At 41.8% G+C, this 24,877-nt stretch overlaps 1 protein-coding gene across 1 annotated transcript in view; it reads right to left on the reverse strand.

Moving 5' to 3' along the window:
* LOC139168364 (neurotrypsin-like) overlaps positions 1-24,877 on the reverse strand; it is a 57,292-nt gene that overhangs the window by 12,309 nt on the left and 20,106 nt on the right. Inside the window, exons 7-13 of the mRNA XM_070753939.1 lie at positions 24,242-24,420; positions 23,070-23,217; positions 17,736-17,938; positions 17,509-17,538; positions 15,236-15,377; positions 10,692-10,897; positions 6,769-6,847 (exon numbers count right to left, since the gene is read on the reverse strand). Coding sequence (XP_070610040.1) covers positions 6,769-6,847; positions 10,692-10,897; positions 15,236-15,377; positions 17,509-17,538; positions 17,736-17,938; positions 23,070-23,217; positions 24,242-24,420 — 987 coding nt within the window. The remainder of the gene's footprint in view (positions 1-6,768; positions 6,848-10,691; positions 10,898-15,235; positions 15,378-17,508; positions 17,539-17,735; positions 17,939-23,069; positions 23,218-24,241; positions 24,421-24,877) is intronic.

The raw sequence follows: 24,877 nt of genomic DNA on the forward strand, positions 1-24,877 counted from the left end.
CTTATCGGCCGCTGGGATTCGTGCGGTAGCAGGCGGTTCCGGAGGTATTCTGGTCCAATGCCATGTATGGCTTTAAAGGTCATGACCAACACTTTGAATTGTGACCGGAAACTGATCGGCAGCCAATGCAAGCCACGGAGTGTTAAGGAAACATGGGCGAATCTGGGAAGCCCCACGATGGCTCTCGCGGCTGCGTTCTGCACGATCTGGAGTTTCCGAACACTTTTCAAAGGTAGCCCCATGTAGAGAGCATTGCAGTAATTGGACCTCGAGGTGATAAGGGCATGAGTGACTGTGAGCAATGACTCCCTGTCCAAATAGGGCCGCAACTGGTGCACCAGGCGAACCTGGGCAAACGCCCCCCTCGCCACAGCTGAAAGATGTTTCTCTAATGTGAACTGTGGATCGAGGAGGACGCCCAAGTTGCGGACCCTCTCCGAGGGGGTCAATAGTTCCCCCCCCAGGGTAATGGACGGACAGATGGAATTGTTCTTGGGAGGTAATACCCACAGCCACTCCGTCTTGTCTGGGTTGAGTTTGAGTTTGTTGACACCCATCCAGTCCCCAACAGCCTCCAGGCACCGGCACATCACTTCCACAAAATAGCACATATTTTAAAAAATGTAAAAAGAATCCAGCTGAATCAGTTATCTGTTTGTACTTCTGGTTTTTTTTAGTTCTGCAACAAACTTTAATAGAACAGCAATGAAGATACAGCAAAGGCGAAACACTGGCTTGGGTTTTCACGTGGAGGTTTTGTGTTACTCTGCCACCCAGCCTCTATTGATTTGTATAGTTTAGCAACCCAGTTGCTTTGTGTAGGCTAGCATCAATCTTTCCTAGAACACAATAAAATTATTCTATGCAGCCTTGGGTATTAGAATTTCTCAGGACAGTGAAAGAACAACATGCCTCAATCCTGTGGAGAGGGGCGGCATACAAATCTAAATAATAATAATAATAATAATAATAATAATAATAATAATAATAATAATGCATGGCCAGTTCTTGGAGAAGATTGAAGGCAAAGTGGATAAAGAAAAGACCTGGTCATGGCTTACAAGTGGAACACTCAAAAAGGAGACAGAAGGACTAATACTGGCGGCACAAGAACAGGCCATTAGAACAAATGCTGTCAAAGCCAGAATTGAGAAATCAACAGACGATCCAAAGTGCAGATTCTGTAAAGAAACAGATGAAACAATCGATCACATACTCAGCTGCTGCAAAAAGATCGCACAGACTGACTACAAGCATAGACACGATGCTGTGGCACAGATGATCCACTGGAACTTGTGCCGGAACTACCATTTCCCAGTGGCAAAGAACTGGTGGGATCATAAGCCCGAAAAAGTGGTCGAAAATGAGCACGCAAAACTACTGTGGGACTTCTGACTTCCGACTGACCAAATTCTGAAGCATAACACACCAGACGTTGTGATCGTGGAGAAAAAGAAAGTATGGATCATTGACATCGCAATCCCGGGAGACAGCAGAATTGAGGAGAAGCAGCTAGAGAAATTAGTGAAATACGAAGATCTAAAAATCGAGCTGCAACGACTCTGGCATAAGCCAGTGAAAGTGATCCCAGTGGTACTTGGCACGCTGGGTGCAGTACCAAAGGATCTCAGCGGACATTTGAAAACCATTGGAATTGACAAAATCTCCATCTGTCAATTACAAAAGGCCGCTTTACTGGGATCGGCAAACATAATTCGCCGCTACATCACGCAGTCCTAAGTGCTTGGGAAGCGCCCGACTGGTGATAAAATACGAAATCCAGCATAGTGATCTCGTTTGCTATGTTGTACTGACATAATAATACTAATAATACTAATAATACTAATAATACTAATAATACTAATAATAATAATAATAATAATAATAATAATAATAATAATAATAATAATAATAATAATAATAATAATAATAATAATAATATGTGCCCAGCTTGTCAACAAGTAGGTGTTTGGAACTCATCAAAATATCTACTTCCCAACTCTGTCTTTATTTCTTAGACTTCCTGGCAATTTTAACATTCTTGTCTTGTTGTACTAAATGCATATTTACTAATTATTCTATGCCCCATTTGAAAATGAATGAATGAAAATTCCAAATGGCTTGCCATCTCATTTCATTTTATCTATTGCTCATCCACTTTGTATTTGTATTTGTATTTATTAGATTTGTATGCCGCCCCTCTCCAAAGACTCGGGGCGGCTAACAATATAAAAAGACAATGTAAACAAATCTAATATTAAAACAATCTTAAAAACCCCAATTTAAAGAACCACTCATACATACAAGCATACCATGTATAAATTCTATAAGCCTAGGGGGAAGGGAAATTTCAATTCCCCCATGCCTGATGACAGAGGTGGGTTTTAAGGAGCTTGCAAAAGGCAAGGAGGGTGGGGGCAACTCTGATATCTGGGGGGAGCTGGTTCCAGAGGGTTGGGGCCGCCACAGAGAAGGCTCTTCTCCTGGGTCCCACCAAACGACATTGCTTAGTCGACGGGACCCAGAGAAGGCCAACTCTGTGGGACCTAACCGGTCATCCCCTTCTGATGAGCAATAGATAAAATTGCAAAGTCTTGCTCTTCTGTACCTCTTTCATCTGGGGTTTAATGCTTCCTAACTGAGCAAATCTGCAAATGGTTGGGAGAAGGCATTTGGTCCCATGAGCTTAGATGTCTGCTTACGTAACTTGCAATTCTGACTTTCAGAAGCTACGCTTTTAACCTAAATTACACATCGACCTTTCTAAAACGCACTTTTGAATTTGAGAAAAAAATGGCATGCTTCGCGTCTCATAAATCTGCCCATGAGCTCTATCTTGTTTTTTCTAGTATGGCGCATGTTGCAGTATAGCATTAAAATGTTAGAATAGGATTATATCGTATTATATATATCTGGACCTCTAGCATAAAAATGCTCTGCTTACCCTGACTCTATTATAAGCCAGGATAGGACGGTACTAACTTGCCTAGTCTGTATTCCTGGTAAATTACAACAGGGAAACAAAAGGGCTCAATAAACATCTCACTGATAAACAAGTTTACATCACTCCAGACAGGACGTTATACGATCAAAGAGGGAGATTTACATTGCCTGAAGCAAACACAGGACGAGACGGTGATTAAGGAGATTGGTTGTGATAAGGCAGAAGGCTTCAGAGAAATTAGGTGTGAGAAGCATTTGCTCTGAGCAAGTGTTTCTAGGAAATTGGTTTGTGATATCTGGGGGAAAGGAAGAACTCACAGATACAGTGTTCCCTCAATTTCCGCGGGGGATGCGTTCCAAGACTGCCCGCGAAAGTTGAATTTCCGCGAAGTAGAGATGCGGAAGTAAATGCATTATTTTTGGCTATGAACAGTATCACAAGCCTTCCCTTAACACTTTAAACCCCATGTTTATTTATTAAAGTTTATTTAAAAAAAATATTTATTAAAGGTGGATGAAAGTTTGGCGATGACATATGACATCATCGGGCGGGGAAAAACGTAGTATAGGGGGAAAAAACCACGAAGTATTTTTTAATTACTATTTTTAAAAAACCGTGGTATAGACTTTTCGCAAAGTTCGAATCCGCGAAAATCGAGGGAACACTGTACATCAGTGATTTTCAACCTTTTTTGAGCCGCGGCACATTTTTTACATTTACGAAACCCTGGGGCACATTGAGCAAGGGGGGGTGGGGGCGGCTAAAAAAAGTTTGGACAAAAAAATCGTCTCTCTCTCTCTTCCTCCCCTTCACTCTATTTCTTTCTCCCTCCCTCTTTCTCTCCCTTCCTTCCTCTTTCTTTCTCTCTCTCTCTCCATCCCTCTTTCTTTCTCTTCCTTCCTTCCTCTCTTTTTTGCTCTTTTTCTCCCTCCCTCCCTCCCTCTATGTCTTTCTCTCTCTCTCCTTTCCTCCCTCTCTTTCTCTCTCTCTCTCTCTCTTTCTCTTGTTTTCTCTCTCTCTCTTGTTCTCTTTCTAGCTCTCTCGCGCTCTTTCTCTCTTGCTTTCTTTCTCTCTCTCTCTTGCTTTCTTTCTCTCTTGCTTTCTCTCTCTCTTGCTTTCTTTCTCTCTTTTTTTCTCTCTCTTGCTTTTTTTCTCTCTGAGCTTCGCGGCACACCTGACCATGTCTCGCGGCACACTAGTGTGCCCCGGCACACTGGTTGAAAAACTCTGCTGTACATCATGTTTGAAGTTATGTTATTGGATGTTTGTGTATCACTTGACATGTACGTGTAATTATCCCCATTTTGCTTATGCTCCCATATAAAAAGAGGTACATGGCTCCATACTGTGTCACTTCACCCAGAGAGAATATGTGTCCAAGTCTTCTTTCTAGGATTCGCGTTCGTGAGTGATCCCACACGGCTGGGTTGCTCTTAGCCCCTTTGAAGACATTGTCTTCATCAGGGACTTTGACAGCATCCACAGGCGCATGCATAGAGGATCATTTCCAGAAAGCGACACAATCTTCACTCACATTCACATTTACTAACAAAATGTGCACTGGTGAACCGGTGGGGCAGGTAAGTGGAACCCACCCCTGCGTGGCACACCAAGGCAGCTACAGCAATCCAAGAAAAGTTGTGACTTCTTTAAGGAGTTGCAGCTCATCTATGTGCCCCACAAAGCTTTCCCCCCCTAAGTTCACATTAGTGGAGCATATTTATTTATTTATTTATTGGATTTGCATGCCTCCCCTCTCCGGAGACTCGGGGTGGCTAACAGCAATAATAAGACAGCGTACAATCATAATCCAATAATAAAAACGATTAAAAACCCATTAATATAAAAACCAAACATACATACAGACATACCATGCATAAAATTGTAAAGGCCTAGGCGGAAAGAGTATCTCAATTCTCCCATGCCTGGTGGCAGAGGTGGGTTTTAAGTAGCTTACGAAAGGCAAGGAGGGTGGGGGCAATTCTAATCTCTGGGGGGAGTTTGCTCCAGAGGGCCGGGGCCGCCACAGAGAAGGCTCTTCCCCTGGGTCCCGGCAAGCGGCATTGTTTAGTTGACGGGACCCAGAGAAGACCCACTCTGTGGGACCTAACTGGTCGTTGGGATTCGTGCAGCAGAAGGCGGTCCCTGAGATAATCTGGTCCGGTGCCATGAAGGGCTTTATAGGTCATAACCAACACTTTGAATTGTGACCAGAAACTGATCAGCAACCAATGCAGACTGCGGAGTGTTGGTGTAACATGGGCATATTTGGGGAAGCCCGTGATTGCTCTCGCAGCTGCATTCTGCACGATCTGAAGTTTCTAAACACTTTTCAAAGGTAGCCCCATGTTCAAAGGTAGCCCCATATTGTGACCTGACCAATGCCTAAAACTCTATCCTGCTATTCACAAAGTTTGCATTTAAAATTGTAAAGTAGATTGGACAGTTTCCTTCCTGCTTCGCTTTGTTTATTCACCTGTTATTCTATTGAACAGAAAAAGGTCTGCTCCAAAAACTTTCCAAAGCCGAGGTTTATTTATTTTTATTTTTTTAGCACTTCAAAGGGCTAAAACAAAGTTTCAAAGTAGTTTGTTAGATTTATGGCAAAACAATTGTTTACCATTGGGGAAAAAAATATTGACATGCAAATGCATGCACATTCAATTCTTCATCTCAGAGTCCTGCTTGTAAAAGTGTAAAATCACTTTAAAGGTATACTTAGTCTCCTAGTCTTTCCATGTATGGTAGCTTCCTGGCAACAATACGAAGATGATATAGAATAGAATAGAATAGAATACACTATTAATATTGATGAGTGGGAAAAATATGGACTACTAATTATAAAATGACAACATCTTCAACTTAGAAACATAGAAATATAGAAGACTGACAGCAGAAAAAGACCTCATGGTCCATCTAGTCTGCCCTTATACTATTTCCTGTATTTTATCTTACAATGGATATATGTTTATCCCAGGCATGTTTAAATTCAGTTACTGTGGATTTACCAACCACGTCTGCTGGAAGTTTGTTCCAAGGATCTACTACTCTTTCAGTAAAATAATATTTTCTCATGTTGCTTTTGATCTTTCCCCAAACTAACTTCAGATTGTGTCCCCTTGTTCTTGTGTTCACTTTCCTATTAAAAACACTTCCCTCCTGAACCTTATTTAACCCTTTCACATATTTAAATGTTTCGATCATGTCCCCCCTTTTCCTTCTGTCCTCCAGACTATACAGATTGAGTCCATTAAGTCTTTCCTGATATGTTTTATGCTTAAGACCTTCCACCATTCTTGTAGCCCGTCTTTGGACCCGCTCAATTTTGTCAATATCTTTTTGTAGGTGAGGTCTCCAGAACTGAACACAGTACTCCAAATGTGGTCTCACCAGCGCTCTATATAAGGGGATCACAATCTCCCTCTTCCTGCTTCTTTCCTTTCCTTTCCTTTCCTTTCCTTTCCTTCTTTCCTTCCTCTATCTACTTTTTCCAACCTTGGAAGAATGAAGGGTCTATTTCCAACGGGGGCTTTCTAAATGAGGTGCCCCACAGTGAGTATATTTCCCTGTTCACCTAATGAATAGACTACAGGCACTGATCCTTTACCAGCAGAACTAGTAAGATGGCAGCTGTGAATATTACACTATTCTGCCATTTGGTGAATGTAATTCTTAACAAGATAGGCTTTTAAGAGTTTCCCCCAGCTAAACATCTTTCATAAAAAGCAGGTGTACCATGTTATATAAATATTTGAAGCCTGCTAGAAAGAAACAAGTGAAAAGTGGGTTGACAACAGTTCAAGGATAGGAAGCAAGCAGGGTACCTGGAGGATTTGTTGCCACCAATTATCCTTCTGTTGCGTTGCTGGGTCAAACGAAGACCACACAGGCCAATATTAGAACCTGCTAAGAAAGACAAAACAATTAGGTTCAACATCGCCGAGAAGGCTTCAAGAGTTGTTAATCTAATCTTATGTAGCTTCTGCTCTGGAAATCTCACACTACTTACCAGAGCATACAAAACTTTTGCCAGACCCATCCTAGAATACAGCTCATCCGTTTGGAACCCATATCGCATCTCAGACATTAACACCCTTGAAAAAGTCCAAAGATACTTCACCAGAAGAGCCCTTCACTCCTCCACTCGAAACAGAATACCCTATGAGACTAGACTTTCAATCCTGGGCCTAGAAAGCTTAGAACTAAAACGCCTTAAACATGATCTAAGTATTGCCCACAAGATTATATGCTGCAATGTCCTGCCTGTCAATGACTACTTCAGCTTCAACCACAACAACACAAGAGCACATAACAAATTCAAGCTCAATATTAACCGCTCCAAACTTGACTGTAAAAAATGCGACTTTAGTAATAGAGTTGTTGAAGCGTGGAACTCATTACCGGACTCCGTAGTATCATCCCCTAACCTCCAACACTTTACCCTTAGATTATCCACAGTTGACCCCTCCAGATTCCTAAGAGGTCAGTAAGGGGCATGCATAAGTGCACTACAGTGCCTTCCGACCCCTGTTCTATTGTCTCTCCTATATCCCATATATCTCCTCTTCTATCCCTCTATCTTTCTTCTATTCTCTCGTTGATTATTTTATCCTATACTCTCTCTTCTATTCTTTCTCTAATTCTATTTCCTCGAAGGTGTCCTCTATTACCTTCATTGTGTATTATTGTGTATTGGACAAAATAAATAAGTAAAATAAAATATTATTTTGCCACAATGCTGGTGCCAGAATCACACTTTGCATATGATTGTAGGTCAGTGATAGCTAACCTTTTCGGCACCGTGCCAAAATTGGAGAGTGTGCACGCCGGAGCACCAGAGCAATTGGCTCATGCGCATGTCCACCGAGAGAACTCTTCATGCCACTCTGACACACATGTCATAGGTTCGCCATCACAGTTGCAGGCCATTGGTGCTTTGGAAAATAAATTGACCTCCCTCTTTTTTGTAGCAGCCACTCAAATATTGGAACACTGCTATCATGTCACCCCAGTCCATGGGTAGGCAAAGTTGGCTCTTCTACGACTTGTGGACTTCAACTCCCAGAATTCCTGAGCCAATCATGCTAGCTCAGGAATTCTGGGAGTTTTATTTTTATTTTTTATTTATTTGTCATACAAATATAGTATTGAATAGCATAGCATAGCATAGCATAGAATAGCATAGAATAGCATAGAATAGAATAGAATAGAATAGAATTTTTATTGGCCAAGTGTGATTGGACACACAAGGAATTTGTCTTGGTGCATATGCTCTCAGCGTACATAAAATAAAATGTACATTTGTCAAGAATCATGTGGTACGACACTTAATGATTGTCATAGGGGTCAAATAAGCAATGAAGAAGCAATATTAATAAAAATCTTAGGATATAAGCAACAAGTTACAGTTATACAGTCAACATGGGAGGAAATGGTATTGTAGTATGTTTAACATAATATAAGTATAAAGTAGAGATAGAAAAGATTAAAAAAGACATTTGGATAGGGACGGTAGGCACAAAGGTGCACTTATGCACACCCCTTGCAGACCTCTTAGAAAAGGGGAGAGGTCAATTGTAGATAATGTAAGGTTGAAGATTCGGGGATTGGGGGAAGAAACAACAGAGTCCGGTAGTGAATTCCAGGCGTTGACCACTCTATTGTTGAAATCGTATTTTCTGCAGTCTAGTTTGGAGCGATTTACATTTAGTTTGTATCTATTGCATGCTCTTGTGTTGTTGTTGTTAAAGGTGAAGTAGTCGCTAACAGGGAGTACATTGTGATGTATGATTTTATGAACAACGGTTAAATCAGTTCGGAGACGACGTAGTTGTAAATTTTCTAGATTTAGTATTTGAAGTCTGGAGGAGTAGGGTAATTTGTTACGTGAGGAGGAGTGAAGGACTCTTCTTGTGAAGTATTTCTGGACTCCTTCGATTGTATTAATATCTGATATGCAGTGTGGATTCCACACAGGTGAGCTATATTCTAGAATAGGTCTGACGAATGTTTTGTATGCTCTGGTTAATAAATCAGTGTTTCTAGAGAAGAAGCTACGTAAGATTAGGTTTACAATTCTTAAAGCCTTTTTGGCAATGCTGTTACAGTGGGCTCTAGCACCTAGGTCATTGGAAATGAATACTCGAAGGTCTTTGACTGAGTGAGGGTCCGCTGTTAGTTCAGTTTTACCAAGTATGTATTTAGTATTCGGATTATTTTTATTAATATGTAGGACGGAGCCTTTGTTGGTAGAGATTTGAAGTTGCCAGTTGGTAGACCACTCAGCTACATGGTGTTGTGGTTGGCTCTGGCCTAGCTCCTGCCCCAAGGACTGTGGATGTGGGGGAGACATCCACATGCTGCAGGCCTGTTTTGCTCCCGGAAGAATCTGCTGATGAAAGCTCCTCTGACCAAGAAGACATGAGTGACAGGGAGGAGGAGAGTGTGGCAGACAGCTCAGAAGGAGATCAATTATCTAGCTCCTCCTTGGATTCGGAACAAGAGTTAATGATACAGCCACACATGCGGAGAGCGATGCATAGGCAGCAACAACTGAGAGATTATTATCAAAGAAAATGAGGCCACCTGTGGTTGGGTGGGGCTGTGGTAATTAGTGAGGCTGCTATAAATAGCAGCCTGTGGGTTTGGCCATTGTGGAGGATTATCTGATCGTTGTGTTTCGTGCCTCCTTTGCTGACTTTGACCTTTGTGTGCTGATTTTTCCCCACTTTGAAACTAAAGCAGAGCAAAGGGTATTTCACTTTGTGAAAGAAGAAGGACTGTGAATTGCCTCACAGCTGCAAGCTAAGTATCACAGAACTGATAAGGGACTTGTACAAATTACCAGTTTGTTTAGAGACGAGTGCTCTTTGCTATACCAAAAGAGGGCTTAGTTTAAGTGACTTTTCAGTATAAAGAACAATGTTTTGGAATTTTCAAACGTGTGTGTGTCTGAAATTTGTACCTGTGAATTTCGGGAGGAGTCTACCACAGAGCCCGACAGAAACACATGGTCAAGGTCCTTTTGAAGGGTAGAAGTATTGTCAGTGGTATTAAATAGTTTAACATCATCAGGAAAGAGAACATAATTGCTTGTTATGTTGTCACAGAGATCGTTTATGTAGAGTATAAAGAGAGTAGGTCCTAAAACACTGCCTTGTGGATATTGCTTTCATACCACAATTGCCACTTTATATGCCTGTTAGTTGGACCGCCTTCTGCTGCACGAATCCCAGCAACCGGTTAGGTCCCACAGAGTTGGCCTTCTCCAGGTCCCGTCGACTAAGCAATGTCGTTTGGCGGGACCCAGGAGAAGAGCCTTCTCTGTGGCGGCCCCGACCCTCTGGAACCAGCTCCCCCCGGATATCAGAGTTGCCCCCACCCTCCTTGCCTTTCACAAGATCCTTAAAACCCACCTCTGTCGTCAGGCATGGGGGAATTGAAATTTTCCCTTCCCCGTAGGCTTATAGAATTTATACATGGTATGCTTGTATGTATGAGTGGTTCTTTAAATTGGAGTTTTTTAGATAATTTTTAATATTAGATTTGTTTACATTGTCTTTTTATATTGTTGTTAGCCGCCCCGAATCTTCGGAGAGGGGCAGCATACAAATCAAATCAATCAATCAATCAATCAAACAAACAAACAAACAAACAAACAAACAAACAAACAAACAAACAAACAAACTCAACATGAATTTCTGGAAACCCAGCTTTCTGCCCAAGAAGTCAGGACCAAGAGACTTACCATTGTTCCTTATAAATTGGCTCTCCTTTCTCGTGTAGTCACACATCACACGCGCACTTTTCTTCTGCCTGCAGTTGTGTCGGACACTTTGATGGACGATGCACTCTGCCAAGGTATGCTCGCTGCCAGAGCATTCCACATTGTCCAGGTGGATCGGTACATGCCAGGCGTCTGGATAAGGCCTAGAGATGGTGACTGCAGTACCACTGGAAGGGAAGACTTGCTTAAATTAACCAGGAAGTCACTACAAGAAAGCAGCAGGTAGGGAACCAGACTAGGTTTTATTTCAAGTTGGAACAAAGATCATGTACCAGAGGTTCTGCTGATCTGTTCTGGATAAGCCACAATTGGGCAGATTTGCACCCCAAAATACTTTGCTTTGCTTGCTTTATGAATCCAGACTAAAAAAACCTTCCCAACCTGCATAGAACAAAACTATGCCAAAACTATGCAGAAGCACTATTTGAGAAATCTGTGCTCAGACTGAAACATATTGTTTAGCATTGAGAAAGTGACTTGTGATTGTTCTTCACACTTATGGTCACATAAGTGCTGCACAAATCCCAGCGACCAGTTAGGTCCCACAGAGTTGGCCTTCTCTGGGTCCCGTCAACTAAACAATGTCATTTGGTGGGACCCAGGGGAAGAGCCTTCTCTGTGGCGGCCCCGGCCCTCTGGAACCAACTCCCCCCAGAGATTAGAATTGCCCCCACCCTCCTCGCCTTTCGTAAGCTTCTTAAAACCCACCTTTGCCGTCAGGCATGGGGAAACAGAAATACTCTTTCCCCCTAGGCCTTTACAATTTATGCATGGTATGTCTGTATGTATGTTTGGTTTTATAATAAGGGTTTTTTTAGTTGTTTTAATATTGGATTGTTACATGCTGTTTTTTATCACTGTTGTTAGCCGCCCCGAGTCTGCGGAGAGGGGCGGCATACAAATCCAATAAATAATAATAATAATAATAATAATAATAATAATAATAATAATCAGGGGTGAGTTTCTCCCAGTTTGGGCAGGTTCACCGGAACCCGTAGTGACCCGCTGGTGATGTCATGATGACATCACCGAACCAAGTGGGTTGGTGTCAGTCTATGGGCGCTGCCATCTTTTTAAAAAACAATTTAAATTTTTTAAATGTATTTTTTTCTGCACACGTGTAGAAGAATAAAAAAATCACAGAAATCTCCTGCACGCGAGTGCCCCCTCATAAGATTTTGCTTCTGCATATATGCAGAAAGCAAGCAAGGGCCAAAAATTCAGGGGGAAATTTTTATTTATTTGTTTGTTTGTTTGTTTGTTTGTTTGTTTACTTATTTACTTATTTACTTATTTACTTACATGTATTTACTTATTTACTTATTTACTTATTTACTTATTTACTTACATGTATTTACTTATTTACTTATTTACTTATTTACTTATTTACTTATTTACTTATTTACTTATTTACTTATTTACTTATTTACTTATTTACTTATTTACTTATTTACTTATTTACTTATTTACTTATTTACTTATTTACTTATTTATTTACTTATTTACTTATTTACTTATTTAATTTTAATTAATTAGTTTGTCTGTCTATCTATCTATCTATCTATCTATCTATCTATCTATCTATCTATCTATCTATCTATCTATCTATTGGATTTGTATGCTGTCGCTCTCCGTGGACTCGGGGCAGCTAACAACAATGATAAAACACAGCATGTAACAATCCAATACTAAACAACTAAAAAAATAACTTATTATAAAACCAAACATACATACAAACATACCATGAGTAAATTGTAAGGCCTAGGGGGAAAGAATATCTCAGTTCCCCCATGCCTGACAGCAGAGGTGGGTTTTAAGAAGCTTACGAAAGGCAAGGAGGGTGGGGGCAATTCTAATCTCTGGGGGGAGTTGGTTCCAAAGGGCCGGGGCTGCCACAGAGAAGGCTCTTCCCCCTGGGTGCTGCCAACGGACCGGCAAAGATTAGAATTGCCCCCACCCTCCTTGCCTTTCGTAAGCTACTTAAAACCCACCTCTGCCGCCAGGCATGGGGGAATTGAGATACTCTTTCCCCCCAGGCCTTTACAATTTTATGCATGGTATGTCTGTATGTATGTTTGGTTTTTTATTATAATGAGTTTTAATTGTTTTTAGTATTGGATTATTGTTATACGCTGTCTTATTATTGCTGTTAGCCGCCCCAAGTGTCCGGAGAGGGGCGGCATACAAATCCAATAAATAATAATAATAATAACACTGTCATGGCGCCCCTACGTGCAATTTCACTACCTTCCCAGGTGCCGTAACATAATTGTGCTGGATTCCACTAGCACTCATGTTGTGATTCAGCCTGAGGCTCCTCAGGGACTGGCTGGAGCTCTTCTGGATCCATGCCCAGAGGAGGAGGACAGTGACCAGGAGAGGGAGGACCAGGCAGATGGGGGAGAGGAACGTCAGGAAGAGGAGGAGGGAGAGCAGCCTGAGACCCCCGGGGGGGGCTCTCCCCAGCTAGTAGCCTGGATTCATTGGATGAAGACGCACAGGCTATAATAGACATGAGGCAGAGATGTGCAGCTCAAAGAAGGGGCCAATTAGAAAGGTATTTCCATCCCTGAATTGGCAACAGCTGGGTTTGGGTGTGGTTCTCCTCAGCAGGGTTGAAAAGGCAGGCCCGCCCTTACAGTCTTGTGGAGAGTTATCAACTGGGAGTGCTGTGACCTTGCTTTGATTCTTGGCGTCTCTGATCTTGGCTTGTGGCCTAGAAGTCTGAAAGACTTGGGGGAGGCGTGGGTTTTATTATCTCTAGTGTTGTTTTTGCCAGCAAGAATCCTGTTTTATTGCCTGGCCTTCGTGAAACCTCTGTGAAGCTTCATAGTGTTCCTGTCTGTAAGAACAGTTTTTGTTACCTGTGTTTGCTTTCCAGTATATAAACTGCCTTTGCTTTTTACCAGTGTGTCTGGATACTCTTTTTGGTTGGTGTTGGCGTCTGGGGGGACCCAGACAGAACAACTCAGAGCCACGGGGGTGAGCACACGTCACCATTCCACTTTAGCAGCCCACCTCTGGGTGTGGTAGGCAGCTCCCCTTCCCTCATATACAAAAGCCAGGCCTGGGGAAGGGCACCAATTACATCTGAGCAAGCCTGGCACAAGGCATTGCCAGGCCCAGCACATCAGTAGCCTGATTGTCTTTTGAGAGAGAGCAAATTGCAATATTCACACACCAAGTCCACTCCAAGGGGTACATTCATGGCTCTGCTCGAAGAGGTAAAAATATGGAACTGTGGTTAAACAGAAAGCAACTGAAATATATCAAAAATGTGCTTGCATATTAAACCAAATCTTAATGAGATTTCTACCATCAGCCCCCAAAAAGAGACAAGGATAATTTCCAGCCCTTTAATAATTAATAATTAATAATAATTTATTGGATTTGTATGCCGCCCCTCTCCTTAGACTCCTGCCTTAATAAATTATGTGTATAGACCAGACAACAACTCTCATTTGCCATCAGATTGAGACCTACACTGACATGTTGGTTATGACCTATAAAGCCCTTCATGGCATCGGACCAGAATATCTCCGGGACCGCCTTCTGCCGCACGAATCCCAGCGACCGGTTAGGTCCCACAGAGTTGGCCTTCTCCTGGTCCCGTCGACTAAACAATGTCGTTTGGCGGGACCCAGGGGAAGAGCCTTCTCTGTGGCGGCCCCGACCCTTTGGAACCAACTCCCCCCAGATATCAGAGTTGCCCCCACCCTCCTTGCCTTTTGTAAGCTCCTTAAAAACCCACCTCTGTCGTCAGGCATGGGGGAATTGAGACTTTCCCTCCCCCTAGGCTTATAAAATGTATGCATGGTATGTATGATTGGTTTTTTAAATTGGGGTTTTAAATTAACTTAAACTTAAATATTGGATTTGTTTACATTGTATTATTATTGTTGTGAGCCGCCCCGAGTCTGTGGAGAGGGGCGGCATACAAATCTGATTAATAAATAAATACATAAGTCCACTCCAAGGGGTACGTTCATGGCTCTGCTCGAAGAGGTAAAAATATGGAACTGTGGTTAAACAGAAAGCAACTGAAATATAACAAAAATTTGCTTGCATATTAAACCAAATCTTAATGAGATTTCTACCATCACCCCCCAAAAGGGGGCAATGATAATTTCCAGCCTTTTAAATTCCTGCCCTAATAAACTATGTGTATACACCAGACAACAACTCTCATTTGCCATCAGATTGAGACCTACACTGACATAATATTGGGCATTTTAATTCTTATGATTAACTGGATAGATGACTATTTCTTAACCAATCAACCTTTGCTTTGAAGGTCTTTGTTGTGCTAAAAGTAAGCCAATTTTTCTGGTTCCCCCCTTTGTCAGGGTATTCTAATAAATTGCTTGTAAATGATCTTCTGACTCAGTTTCTTATTGGGAAAGGCAAGCCGAGGCAGAACTCGGGACCAAATTTGACCATCTTTACTCAAAAATTGACTTTACATAAGCCACTTTTTCCTAAAGAGAGTCTTGCTTTGCAGTTACCTGTAGCCCAGCTGCCTGCAAACCACAGCTGCCGCTCTCTCTGTCCAGCCTTCAGCACAAATTCTGCCCCACTCTCCGTTCCAAAGAAGTTCTACGTAGCCTTCGTTGCTGTGGTCCCCATCCACCAGCCGCACCAAAAGCCCTGTGAATTAAAGCCATGTCATAAGAGGTCTAGAAGAAAGAACTAGTACTCAAGTAAGTTGATAAATAACTTGGGAATAACATTAAGACTCAGTTAACTTAGTTAAGACGGAGTGGCTGTGGGTTTTGCCTCCCAAGGGCAATTCCATCTGTCCGTCCATTACCCTGGGGTGGGGGAATTATTGACTCCCTCAGAGAGGGTCCGCAACTTGGGCGTCCTCCTTGATCCACAGTTTACATTAGAGAACCATCTTTTAGCTGTGGCGAGGGGGGCGTTTGCCCAGGTTCGCCTGGTGCACCAGTTGCGGCCCTACCTGGACCGGGAGTCACTGCTCACAGTCACTCATGCCCTCATCACCTCGAGGTTCGATTACTGTAACGCTCTCTACATGGGGCGACCTTTGAAAAGCATTTGGAAACTTCAGATCGTGCAGAATGCAGCTTCGAGAGCAATCCTGGGCCTTCCTAAATACGCCCATGTTACACCAACACTCCACAGTCTGCATTGGTTGCCGATCAGTTTCCGGTCACAATTCAAAGTGTTGGTTATGACCTATAAAGCCCTTCATGGCATTGGACCAGAATATCTCCGGGACTGCCTTCTGCCGCACGAATCCCAGCGACCGGTTAGGTCCCACAGAGTTGGCCTTCTCCGGGTCCCGTCGACTAAACAATGTTGTCTGGCAGGAACCAGGGGAAGAGCCTTCTCTGTGGCGGCCCCGACCCTCTGGAACCAGCTCCCTCTGGAGATTAGGATTGCCCCCACCCTCCTTGACTTTCGTAAATTTCTTAAAACCCACCTCTGCCGTCAGGCATGGGGGAATTGAGACATCTCCCCCAGGCCTATATAGTTTATGCATGGTATGTTTGTGTGTATGTCTGGTTTTTAAATAAGGGTTTTTTAGATATTTTTAAATATTAGATTTGTTGTACATTGTTTCTTTGTTATTGCTGTAAGCTGCCCCGAGTCTGCGGAGAGGGGCGGCATACAAATCTAATAAATAATAATAATAATAATAATAATAATAATAACAACAACAACAACAACAACTCTGGCAGCATGGAGAGGGCCAAGACTGATGATTAATAATGACTAAGATCTGCTTTTATATTATCAATACTACCTTATTATGATTTTTTTCTATTTTCTATTTTATATCTATATATTGCGATATATTTTATTAGTGCTTTTAATTACTACTAATTTAATCTATTTTTAACATTATTGGGGGGTTTCTTAATTAATGGATGACTGGGGTGGATGTAATATTGTGTATGGGATGAATGATTGGTATGAGTGGGATGGTTGGGGTGGGTGGGGCTATGGTATGGATGAGATGAATGGAAATAGTATGAATGATAGATTTGGCCCACCTGACGCTAGAGAGGCAGGAGGGGAGGGGGCACCAATCTCTGGGGTGACAGAGGGCTGGAATATTCCGGTGTTGCTGGAGAGAGGCAGATATGGCGGGGGCCACGGAGTTAGCCGTTGTAAATTATTAGATTTGTCATGAACTGTTTTTATTGTGTTGTGAGCCACCCCGAGTCTACGGAGAGGGGCGGCATACAAATCTAATAAATAATAATAATAATAATAATAATAATAATAATAATAATAATAATAATAAATGATAGGCATTCTGCAATAGACCACAATTTAGAAGGAAGCAGAGGTGGGTTTCTACCGGTACAGTCCAGTTCACCTCTTTGGTAGTGGCCCATCAATGATGCAATACACATACACAATACACATACACAATACACATACACATTATTATTATTATTATTATTATTATTATTATTATTATTATTATTAATTGGATTTGTATGCCGCCCCTCTCCGCAGACTCATACACATACACACACACACATACATATTATTATTATTATTTATTAGATTTGTATGCCGCCCCTCTCCGTACATATACATATACATATACATATACATATACATATACATATACATATACATATACATATACATATACATATACATATACATATACATATACATATACATATACATATACATATACATATACATATACATATACATATACATATACATATACATATACATATACAGTACATATATATATTTGAAACAAGATATGGGAATTTTGCCAGCTTACCTTGCCATCGGCCAAGGCTGGAGAAGTTGCCTGAAACAACACAGAGAAAGAGACAGAAGATTCATTTTCCTTTACCTATTGATATTAAAATTAAACTGCAAAACTCTATTTTTTACCGAAGTCAGATTAAAATAATAAAACTGCAGAACACCCACTGTCACAACTAAAAACAAAGTCATCAGTGCCAAGGAACACTATTTTTTGAGCATGGCCTATTAGCTCCGTACCGGTTTTATCTTCAGTGATTCTGTTGCTAACCACGGAACAACGAATTCCCACATCTTCTTCGTGCGAGCAGTCATGTTGGCCCCAATTACTATGGGGGCAGTCCATCAGAGATGATTCTGTGCCTGTGCAAGCCATATCATCCAGCAAGATGAAACCTTGGCCTGGTGCAAATTCACCCTTTGATGCCAGCCTGGCAGGACCACTGAAGGAAGGGAGGAAGGAAGGAAGGGAGGAAGGAAGGAAGGAAGGAAGGAAGGAGGGAGGGAGGGAGGGAAGGAAGGAAGGAAGGAAGGAGGAGGGAGGGAGGGAAGGAAGGAAGGAAGGAAGGACGGGAGGGAGGGAGGGAAGGAGGGAGGGAGGGAGGGAGGGAAGGAAGGAAGGAAGGAAGAAGGGAGGGAGGGAAGGAAGGAAGGAAGAAGGCAGGAAGAAGGGAGGGAGGGAAGGAAGGAAGAAGGGAGGGACGGAGGGAGGGAGGGAGGGAAGGGAGGGAGGAAGGAAGAAGGGAGGGAGGGAGGGAGGGAGGAAGAAGGGAGGAAGGGAGGGAGGAAAGAAGGAAGGAAGGAAGGAGGGAGGAAGGAAGAAGGAAGAAAAATGAAGAGAGTGAGAAAGAGAATGAAAGAGGCTAGTAACCTTTGGGCTCAGAACCTCCTTCAGAGACTAACACTCTAACCAACAATAAAAGTACGTAAAAGTACGTAAACCCAATTTAAAGAAGAACATCTGACAGCTGTGACTAGGGGGACCTTTCCACAGGTTCGCCAGTGTACTTATTATTATTATTATTATTATTATTATTATTATTAATAATAATAATAATAATAATAATAATAATAATAATTAGATTTGTATGCCGCCCCTCTCCGTAGACTCGGGGTGGCTCACAAGAACAAGAACAATGTAAGAACAAATCTAATAATTTAAAAAACACTAAAAACCCCATTATTAAAAGCAAACATACACACAAACATACCGTGTATAAACTGTATAGGCCCGGGGGAGATGTCTCAGTTCCCCCATGCCTGACGGCAGAGATGGGTCTTAAGAACTTTACGAAAGGCAAGGAGGGTGGGGAGCTGGTTCCAGAGGGTCGGGGCTGCCACAGAGAAGGCTCTTCTCCTGGGTCCCGCCAGACGACATTGTTTAGTCGACGGGACCCGGAGAAGGCCAACTCTGTGGGACCTAACCGGTCGCTGGGATTTGTGCGGCAGAATGCGGTCCCGGAGGTATTCTGGTCCGATGCCATGAAGGGCTTTATAGGTCATAACCAATTGCGACCTTATATGGATCGGGAGACTTTTCTCACGGTCACTCATGCTTACTCACACTCTTCTCATGATCACTTCGCAGTTAGACTATTGTAATGCGCTCTACATGGGGCTACCCCTGAAGAGCATTCGGAGACTGCAGGTGGTCCAGAATGTAGCCACGTGAGCTGTCGTGGGTACACACCACACCAATTCTCTGCGGACTGCACAAGATCCCGATTGGTCTCCGGGCACAATTCAAGATGTTGGTTATAGAAACATAGAAACATAGAAGACTGACGGCAGAAAAAGACCTCATGGTCCATCTAGTCTGCCCTTATACTATTTTTTGTATTTTATCTTAGGATGGATCTATGTTTATCCCAGGCATGTTTAAATTCAGTTACTGTGGATTTACCAACCACGTCTGCTGGAAGTTTGTTCCAAGGATCTACTACTCTTTCAGTAAAATAATATTTTCTCATGTTGCTTCTGATCTTTCTCCCAACTAACTTCAGATTGTGTCCCCTTGTTCTTGTGTTCACTTTCCTATTAAAAACACTTCCCTCCTGAACCTTATTTAACCCTTTGACATATTTAAATGTTTCGATCATGTCCCCCCTTTTCCTTCTGTCCTCCAGACTATACAGATTGAGTTCATTAAGTCTTTCCTGATATGTTTTATGCTTAAGACCTTCCACCATTTTTTCAGCCCATCTTTGGACCCTTTCAATTTTGTCAACATCTTTTTGTAGGTGAGGTCTCCAGAACTGAACACAGTTATCACCTTTAAAGCCCTTCATGACTTAGGGCCAGACTATATGCGAGACCACCTCCTACTGTATATCTCCCAGTGACCGATAAGGGCCCACAGGGTCGGTCTTCTCTGGGTCCTATCAGCTAAACAATGTTGCCTGATGTGCCTACAGGGGAGGGCCTTCTCGGTGGTGGCTCTGTCTCTTTGGAACCAGCTTCCTCCCAAGATCTGGACTTCCCCCACTCTACTGGCCTTCCGAAAAGTCATAAAGACCTGGCTCTTCCGGCAGGCTTGGGGTATGCATAGCTATTCTTAATTGTTTAAATTGTTTGATAGTTGTTTTTAGATTGTTTCATTGCTTTTAGGGGCTTTTATGTTATTTTTATCTGTATTTGGCTGTGAGCAGCCCAGAGCCCTCTGGGAGTGAGGTGGCATATAAATCCAAATAATAAATAAATAAACCATATTTGTAAAGTGAAGGTGCTGCTCCGCATGAGTTCATTCTCAAGACTAGAAAGTTTCTCAAACTTAGCAGCTTTAAGATGTGTGGACATCAATTCCAAATTCTCCAGTCAGCCTGATGGCTGGGGAATTCTGGGAGTTGTTGTTGTTATTATTATTATTATGTCAGTACAACACAGCAAACGAGATCACTATGCTGGATTTCGTATTTCATCACCAGTCGGGCACTTTCCAAGCACCTAGGACTGCGTGATGTAGCGGCGAATTATGTTTGCCGATCCCAGTAAAGCGGCCTTTTGCAATTGACAGATGGAGATTTTGTCAATTCCGATGGTTTTCAAATGTCCGCTGAGATCCTTTGGCTCTGCGCCCAGCGTGCCAAGTACCACTGGGACCACATTCACTGGCTTATGCCAGAGTCGTTGCAGCTCGATTTTTAGATCTTCGTATTTCACTAATTTCTCTAGCTGCTTCTCCTCAATTCTGCTGTCTCCTGGGATTGCGGTGTCGATGATCCATGCTTTCTTTTTCTCCACAATCACAATGTCTGGTGTGTTATTCTTCAGAATTCGGTCAGTCTGAAGTCGGAAGTCCTACAGTAGTTTTGCTTGCTCATTTTCGACCACTTTTTTGGGTTTATGATCCCACCAGTTCTTTGCCACTGGTAAATGGTAGTTCTGGCACAAGATCCAGTGGATCATATTATTATTATTATTATTATTATTATTATTATTATTATTATTTGATTTGATTTGATTTGATTTGATTTGATTTGTATGCCGCCCCTCTCCGAAGACTCGGAACATCTACCTATCTTAAAATTGTCAGGGTTTTAAGACACTGCATTAGAAGATGTTACAAAACATCCTTCAGGATCCTGCAAACACCTACTGTATATGTGAGCTGGTAGAATATTATTATTATTATTTATTAGATTTGTATGCCGCCCCTCTCCGTAGACTCCGTAGAATAACAGAGTATCAGCCCTGGAACGGACCTTGGATCTTTTAGTCCAACCTTCTGCTCACACATACAGCGCAAGTAATATGATAGTTGTAAAAAGCATTTATTTTTAAATTAATTTTAATAAACCAGTGGAACTTCTAGATGGAATTGCTTGTATTTATTTATTATTTGTATTTATTAGATTTGTATGCCGCCCCTCTCCGAAGACTCGAATTGCTTGAATTAAATATAATGAAACTCAAATTGCTTGAATTAAATATAACAGAATTGTTTATTGCTTGAATTAAATATAACAGAATTGTTTATTTAATTTCCTGTGTTTATTTTATAAACAAATCAAAGTGATGAACATATCTAATGCTTCTTCCTCTTTCTATTTTCTCCACTATAACCCTGCCAGGTGGTTGGGTTAAGAGAAAGTGATTAGTCCAGGTCACCCAGCCAGCTTCCATTCCTAAAGTGGGATTAGAATTTACACTCTCATGATTTCTAGCCTGGGACCTTCTTCACTAGACTAAACTGGGTCTCTTTTAACATTTTTCCTTTAGTTCTCTCATCTCTTCTTTTCTTCCAATCTTTTCCTCTTTTTCTAATACTGGGAAGCCCAGACTTCCCCTTTTACATACATTAAATAAACACTGATCTAAAGAACGCCGTGGCATAATTCAAATATTGCATTCTGTTATAGTCAAGACATTTGTGATTACTGAAACAGAATACAGTGGTACCTCTACCTAAGAACACCTCTGCTTACGAACTTTTCTAGATAAGAACCGGGTGTTCAAGATTTTTTTGCCTCTTCTCAAGAACCATTTTCCACTTACAAACCCGTGCCTCCGAAACTGTAACTGGAAAAGGCAGGGAGAAGCCTCCGTGGGGCCTCTCTAGCAATCTCCTGGGAGGAAACAGGGCTGGAAAAGGCAGGGAGAAGCCTCCATGGGGCCACTCTAGGAATTTACTGGGAGGTAACAGGGCTGCTACCCTCCCTGTGGTTTCCCCAGTCATACACATTATTTGCTTTTACATTGATTCCTATGGGAAAAATTGCTTCTTCTTACAAACTTTTCTACTTAATGTTGTGGTTGGCTCTGGCCCAGCTCCTGCCCCAAGGACTGTGGATGTAGGGGAGACATCCACATGCTGCAGGCCTGTTTTGCTCCCGGTGGAATCTGATGATGAAGGCTCCTCTGACCAATAAGACATGAGTGACAGGGAGGAGGAGAGTGTGGCAGACAGCTCAGAAGGAGATCAATTATCTAGCTCCTCCTTGGATTCAGAACAAGAGTTAATGATACAGCCACGCATGCAGAGAGCGATGCATAGGCAGCAACAACTGAGAGATTATTATCAAAGAAAATGAGGCCACCTGTGGTTGGGTGGGGCTGTGGTAATTAGTGAGGCTGCTATAAATAGCAGCCTCTGGGTTTGGCCATTGTGGAGGATTATCTGATCGTTGTGTTTCGTGCCTGCCTTGCTCACTTTGACCTATGTGTGCTGATTTTCCCCAGCTTTGAAACTAAACCCGAGCAAAGTGTGTTTCACTTTGTGAAAGAAGGACTGTGAATTGCTTCACAGCTGCAAGCTAAGTATCACAGAACTGATAAGGGACTTGTACAAATTACCAGTTAGTTTGGAGACGAGTGCTCTTTGCTATCCCAAAAGAGGGCTTCATTTATTTGAATTTTCATTATAAAGAACATTGTTTTGAATTTCCAAACGTGTGTGTGTCTGAAATTTGTATCTGTGAATTTTCGGGAGGATTCTACCAGAGAGCTCGACAGAACACTGAAGAACCTGGTCACGGAATCAATTAAGTTCGTAAGTAGAGGTACCACTGTACATGGTTGAAATTAATTTGCAAACAGTGACATTTTGACAATTGGCGATAGTCTGTTCTGACTTACCTGAAGCCCAGCTGTCTGCAGGCAACCTCAGCATTGATTCCTCTCTCCCAGCCATCATCACAAATACATCCCCATCTTCCATTGTGGTAGATCTCTACCCTTCCTTCGCTTGGATGGAGGCCTCCTGTCAATCGGATTGTCCCTTCTACTTTGTTGCAGGAAATTGAAACAAGGGGGGGGAAGGCAAAAACAAACAAATCCCTAAATCTTTCTTTCTATACTATTTTCAGAAAAAGAGATTGTAAAGGAGCCTTCAAACCAGATACAGTGGTACATCTACCTAAGAATGCCTCTACTTACAAACTTTTCTAGATAAGAACCGGGTGTTCAAGATTTTTTTGCCTCTTTTTTTTTTTTAAAATACTTTATTAATTTTTCCATAAAAAGACATACAAACTCACAAACATTTAAACACATAGTAGGGGTTACAATTACCCCTCTTTTCTTGAAGTCAATTTTTAATACAGAAAAAAGGATAAATTCTTAAGTCTTTAAGTCAACATAGTATTCTAAGTGAAAAGAAGAATTTTGTTTACATATTCTAATGAACATAGGGTTAAGTTAATAAAAAAGAAAAACCAACAACAACAAAAAATTTCAATAACATTTTGATATATTCATGCAATTTTCGTAACCTTAATTTTAATTTTATTTTTGTCTATCCATGTATAAACTTTATTCCAGATAGTATAAAAGTCAGATTCTTCTTGATCATTCAGCCTTCTTGTCATCATATCCATCTCTGCACAATCCAAGATTTTTTTAACTACATCTTCTTTTTTGGGAACATTTTCCCCTTTCCAGTTTTGTGCATAAACTATCCTGGCCGCTGTTAAAATATGTACAACCAGATAAAAAATATCTACTGGGTGTTCAAGATTTTTTTGCCTCTTCTTAAGAACCATTTTCCACTAACAAACCCGAGCCTCCGAAACTGTAACTGGAAAAGGCGGGAGAAGCCTCCATGGGGCCTCTCTAGGAATCTCCTGGGAGGAAACAGGGCCTCCACCCTCCCTTTGGTTTCCCCAATCACACACATTATTTGCTTTTACATTGATTCCTATGGGAAAAATTGCTTCTTCTTACAAACTTTTCTACTTAAGAACCTGGTCACGGAACGAATTAAGTTCGTAAGTAGAGGCACCACTGTATATATTTGGTAGAATAGTTACCTACAAAGGGGTCACAAATAACCCCAGCATCTTCAACATGGTCACAGTTGTGTTTGCCCCAATCACTTTTCTTGCACTGGTCCAATGAAAGCTCATTGCCCGAGCATTCGACTTCATCCAGCAGGATTGGGCCCGAGCCCTTCCCAAAGTGAGCCCAAGAGACAGCTCTTGAGAATCCACTGAGATCAAGAGAAAAAACACACAGTGTAAGAGAAAGCTCTGTTTTGAACAAGACGTAAGAGATCATACTCTTAAACTCTCGTCTATATTGATAGTAAAGATCTTAAAAGCTGTAGAATAATCCGGTCAACAGATAAGTGGACATTATTTACAACATCTGATAAATTTATAGATATGAATTTATCTCTTCTTCCTTCCTTCCCCTTCTTTTATTTTTAATTTTTCCTCTTCTCTTTCTTTCCCCCATCTCTCTTTTTCTTTCTCTCTCTTTAGCTTTGTTTTCTTCCATATGTGTAAGTGTTGTACATACTCCTGATCAGTTGGAGGATGATGAAGATATTGAGGACTTGGATTCAGATAGTGTTTATGAATTAGTGGGGGGGGGGTTACAGGTAGTAAAACAGGTGGGAGGCCAGCCACAGGATGGGGCTATGAGTTCAGGATCTAATGAGGGAG

The sequence above is a fragment of the Erythrolamprus reginae genome, chromosome 5 (assembly GCF_031021105.1).
Source record: "Erythrolamprus reginae isolate rEryReg1 chromosome 5, rEryReg1.hap1, whole genome shotgun sequence".
Classification (NCBI taxonomy): Eukaryota; Metazoa; Chordata; class Lepidosauria; order Squamata; family Dipsadidae; genus Erythrolamprus; species Erythrolamprus reginae.